The sequence below is a fragment of the Opisthorchis viverrini genome (genome assembly GCF_000715545.1).
Source record: "Opisthorchis viverrini unplaced genomic scaffold opera_v5_87, whole genome shotgun sequence".
In the NCBI taxonomy this organism is placed as follows: domain Eukaryota; kingdom Metazoa; phylum Platyhelminthes; class Trematoda; order Opisthorchiida; family Opisthorchiidae; genus Opisthorchis; species Opisthorchis viverrini.
Window position 1 is genome coordinate 337,993 of NW_008751747.1, and position 5,567 is coordinate 343,559.

At 45.7% G+C, this 5,567-nt stretch overlaps 1 protein-coding gene across 1 annotated transcript in view; it reads left to right on the plus strand.

The window, feature by feature from the left end:
• Positions 1 to 3,185, plus strand: part of T265_13676 (hypothetical protein) — a gene marked incomplete at both ends in the record, with an annotated part of 25,290 nt that extends 22,105 nt beyond the window's left edge. The window contains 1 exon segment of the mRNA XM_009169991.1: positions 1,935 to 3,185. Within this exon segment, the coding sequence (XP_009168255.1) occupies positions 1,935 to 2,414 (480 nt within the window).
• Positions 3,186 to 5,567: the final 2,382 nt, after the last annotated feature.

Consider the following 5,567-nt stretch of genomic DNA (forward strand, 5'->3'; position numbering starts at 1 on the left):
GCCAAAAGATGAAATGACGGTGGTCGGTTTATTCAACAGGGCTTGTGCTTCGCCAAGACATCCAAAGATGAGGGCATTGTCATCTGCATACTCCAGCAACAATTTGAACACCGGGATTTTGAATACTTTCCAGGGTTTACTTTGTTAGTTAATGAATGATGAAGTTGAACAAGAATGGGGAGAGTGGAAATCCTTGTCTGACACCACTTTTTGTAGGGAAGCTTTTGGAGAGCTCACCATACATCCTCACCCGCCCAGAAGTATGTGAATATAGGGATCGGATTATGTTTACAAACTTCGTAGTTAACAGAACTGATCGATCAACAGAATCGAACGCACCCTTGAAGTCAAGGAATACCAGGATTGTGGGTCGTCTGTACATGTGGCGTTGCTCTAACACCTGACGGGGTGTGAAGATGTGGTCAACGCCGCCTCTACCCGGTCGAAATCCCGCTTGGTTCTCACGAGTCAAGACTTCGCGTGTCGCCATAAGACGACGAAGAATCAATGACGCCAGAAGCCTTGTCACAACAGGCGTCAAACTAACACCTCTGTGGTTGCTACATTCACTGAGAGTACCCTTTTTGAAAATGGGTACCACTATCGATTCACCCCAGTTGTCTGGGACGGTCTCCTTCTCCCAGATAAACCCAAATAGGCTAGACAGGCACTGGCTGAGAAATCCACCGCCATCCTTGAAAAGAGCAGGCAGAAGGTTGTCAGGACCAGCAGCAAGGTGACGCTTCAGTAGAGAAATGCATTCGGACACTTCTGAGACTGAAGGCGGCTCCATATTTACGGTCCACCTTTCTGTTGAAGGCCCGGTTTCTGGATTGGGGGGTAGCAGGTGGCCAGCTGAATTGCCGTTCGAAGTACTGTGCCCAGCGGTCCCAACGTTCTGCTTTGCTGCATATCAGGGAGCCATTTTGGTCCCTGATTGTTTCACTGACAAGGGGGTTTCGAGGACCAGTCGAACGAATCAAGTGGAACAGCTTGCGCATGTTTCCAGCATTCTTCGCATCTTCCATTTCTTCGAGCTTTCGGGTCCACCAAGCTTCTCGGTCTGCGCGGACACTCAGTTTCACCTGGCATCGGATGATGCGCCGGGTGGAGTTGTGGTGGCGACCAGGTGGGATCCGTCGCCGGGTGTTCAGCAAAGACACGGTCCTATCAGAGATTTAATGCTTGGATGGGGGAATATGCACGCAAAATCGTTATCGTTTTTGGAAGGGAAGTGAATGCGCTGGTGTTTTTGGATGAACTGACTAAAGTCATCCAATCATCCAATCCTTCGGCGTGCACTTTATAGCCACATAATGTAAAGTCAAGTTCTTCTGTATGGAGTCACTGAACACGTCACTTATAATACACAGTGCATTACTCTATTTAGTGGACCGTTTCATATATCTTTGAGGTTGTATTATATCTGATTTTAGGTGGCAGATGAGGTCGACGGACGAATCTGCAAGGCTCAGGTTGCTTTTCGCTAATTTGAGACAGCTATGGCGTCAAAGCGGTATATCCCTGAATCTCAAGGAACGTGTGTATCAGGCTACATTGCCAGCTGTTTTGTTGCACGCCTGTGAGATTTGGCCTACCATTGCATTTTGATGAAATATTTCTAGTCTTCCATTGAGAGGTTTTCCCTTATCGCATGGGTTTTGTACTTCCAGCATATTCCACCCATACAACACATTTGGGGTGGCATCACTACTAGTTTGGGACGGTTGTGATTTCAGGTGAATATGCACGCTTAATTCGCTGTTGGCTTCTGGGTGAATAAACTACAACAGCATTCCTGTCCCCCTCCTACAAAGGGGCCAAATTCCAGTCCATCTTTTTGTCTCTGTTGCCTATCCCATTGAATTTGTTTGACCTATCAATTGTTGATTTAGTCTAAAATGTATTCACTGTTTCCACTCTTCTATCCACAGAATAATTGGTCTCCTGCATTGACCATAAGCAAGGTGCTTCTGTCAATCTGCTCACTTCTGACCGATTGCAACCCGGCCGATCCATTAGTCGGCTCAATAGCTCATCAGTACATACACAATCGAAGCGAGCACGACCGGATAGCCCGACAGTGGACACAGAAATATGCTAATTCCCCAGTGTACCCCGCATCGCGACCTTCCGTTGCTGGTGACAATTCCGTTCGCAACTGTGGCGGCGGATCATCTGGCACTCGTTCGCAGTATTCTTCATCGGCGCACTCCAACGACTCCTCTGCAGAGGTGACACTGTCCATTTCTAGTCGAGATGAAACTAATAGTTTGTTGAGTGGCAACTCTAGCGCCGCAGCCAGTAGTGACGCTCGTAGTGACGAAGACGAGAGCACAGAGGAGATTCTAGGCGAGGATGACCAACGGAGCGCTGCGTCTTCTGAGGCCATGCCAACCACACAAGCCAGCTAAATCTCCTCTTTTCAACTATCTCTCCTCTCTGTGTTTCAGCATTGGAATTCCACAGCATTTCCTTGTTATCAAACAAACAAATGTGTAGTTGCGTTTCGTTCTTCTATGGATCTGCGGTGTATGTGTTCTGACGCACCGGAATGACTTCATTCACTCTCCTCCTGTTGTGCCAATCCCTAGGTTGTTTTGCCGAAGGGCGTGCTACTAGTACACATAGCAACAGTAGTATTCAACGCGCCGTCGCCCATTGCAGCTGCTGGAGGCTAACCGAAACTTCTTTGAGCCAATATCTTGCTTCACAGGCAGTTGTTCTGTATAATTTGTCAGTTTAAGTTTGATTCTTTTGTTTATTTCGTTCACCCCGCTTCTAGTGGTGTCTAGTATTCCGCACTTCACTCAGGTTGATTATCACTGATATTACTAACTGGAGATGTCCACCACAGGGTGTGTATGTGCGCTCTGAAGGCATCAACACTATCCAACCTTGTGGTGTAATGTATCTTTGTGTGTTTGTGAATATTGCCCTGTAAATTCATTATTGATTCATGGTTTGGTTAATCTCTGCATCTGTCATTATGTCCGTTTAACCAAATCTGTACTGATATTGTATTCCGTTATAGGTGTTTGCTATCCTGTGTTTGTTGTCCTCTGATCTTACCAGGTTCCTCTGCCCAGGCAAGGATGACTAAGTGAAAGGGCGGAGCTATAAGTTGTCGCAGTTGGGCTGCTATGTCATATTCTCTATTTACTCTGCTTCATTTCTGGTCAGTCTCTTGAAGTGACTGCCCTCAAGGCACAGAATTTACTTGTGTGTAGCTGGTCTTTCACTTTGATTCTCGCTCCGTCAGAGAAGACGTTGCGTCCTGGAACACGTAGTCGCTGTCGACCACCTTTTTGGCGTGCATTGACTCACTTTAGAAGCCCTCTCTGCTTGTTCTCTCCAGCGAAGTCACCAGTTCAGGCTGCGAAACACGTCATTGTTATCTTCGTTCAGAGTTCTCCTATGTACGTTTCTCGTCCTACTTTTCAACTGGGTCATTCCAATAAAATATGGTACTTTCTTATAGGCAACCTTTCTCAAGGAACACCTCGAAAAAAGGAGTCATTGTAGCTATTCGCAATTTTTCCACATCATTGTAAGAAATCTTCATCTAAATGCGTGTGGAAGGCGATAAAAAATTTCGCTATTCAGTTTTCTCACAACATGAATCCTTTGTGCCAGCAAAAACACTTCGCAGAAACAAAGTCAAATCACAGATGGATGAATCGAAATGGATGGGTTAAGTCTAGACAGGACACGACGAGTGATCATCATTTCGTGGCTTGATGCAGCTGGCACCGATTGTTAATCCTGTACTACGATATTGTGTTGGTGCCTCCGATGGCTAGCCACGATCTGTTTGTTTTATGCCGAAAAGATAGTGATTGCGCGTCTGAGCAAAACATTGGGGTGTGATCGAAGGGCTGATTATGCGTACGTTTTAAGTCACTGTTGGGTGCAATGCCTACTTCAAAACGGGGAACAAGAAACAGTAGAACAAAGACTCATTGCCGATGGAAGATGATTATCGCAGAGAAATGTCTTCTCCGAGACCAATTATTGGTCTAACGAAATGAACTGTTTTTCTTGGGATAGCTTATGGCCGTGACTGTGTCTACAGTTTCTGGGTAACATCATCATGGTTACAAAGTGAATATCCCAGTCTTGTATCGACGTGATAGGTGACTTGTACGGCTCCTGAAAACTGTTCGATAGCCCACGACTGGTTTCACCCTTCTTTGGTACTCATCAAGTGGCGCAGTCTCCGAGTTTCCATCAATCTTAAGTTCTGCTTGAACCCAAGTTACGCTAAATTAGCCAACTGCACTCACTTGTATACAATTTGATTTTTAGTGGACGACAGCTTAATCTCTCATTTATGGTTTACTTCAACTGAATGTGCCGCACCAGGACGCCTTATGTTTCAGTTGCTACGCTACGTCAGCGTCCCCATACATTGTACAGACGTAATGCACTACTGTTAAGTTTGCAGCACATTCAGGTTCAGCTTGGTATGCTAATTAGTGTAGTTCGATAATTTCGTGCAATTTGGGTTCAAGTAGAACTTAGGTTCATGGTTCATGCCTGCCTGGTAAGCCCCAAGAAGGGCGAAACCGGTCGTGGGCTGTAGAACAGTTTTCAGCAACCTTACGAAGAGTGTGTTACGTTTATACAATGTGTTGCGATACTGTCGTATCGTAACAACTGAAACATGAGGTGGCCTGGTGAGACATTCAGTTGAAGAAGAATGTCATCAACGAGAGATTCAGTTGGGTCTTTGGTCAAAACTAAATTAGTAAGCAGGTGAGTGTATTTCGCTAATTCTCATGGCCTTGTTTTATTCTGGTTATTGATTTTTATTCCTAACCTCCAGCTAAGTATGGTTCATCCGCAGTGGTTACCCTCATGAAGAGAGAAACAGCGGTTGTGGCCCAGCGGAGTTCTCTGTCTCATCCTTCCAAGCTAGCGCCTTCAGCAGAACGACCGTCAAAGGTATACGTAATGTACTGAACGCCCAAAGGCAACCCGTCCACAGCACTACTTATTTATAGTGTTTGTTAACGTGACATTCTGGAGATTCGAGTTTCTTCTGAACGTGCCGCTGGCAAATGGCGCCCAACGAGACTGGACTATTATTGGGTCCATATTTACTACCAATGAAAACTCGCCTTGATATCGAACCGGCCAGCGGACCGATCCTTTGACTAGTCACGTGCCAGTTAGGCTTATGGGCTGTTGCAGCGTCTAGTTCAGAGCAATAAGGTTTGGGCATAAGATTCCGTCCAAGAAAGGGAGTACTGTGCAGTGACGTTAGCAGTACCGGTAAACTCGGCCATTCCGTAAAGCTGAACGCTATAATGGGTGACGTAATCTGGCACTTGTTCATAAGTTACACTGTATCAAAAGGTAGCATTCTTTCTTTCAAATGAGGAACAACTTGACGGTTATAAGGAGACAGACATCCTGATGACATCGACCGAAACTGGTCACTTCAGGGATGTGTTTGCCCTAGGGGATTTTCATTGGTATAAAGGAACTAGTTTTCTGTCACGTACAAGTACCCTTCAGGTGGTTAGTTTGTTTAAAGTAAGTTCCGCCATCGCAGAGCCAGT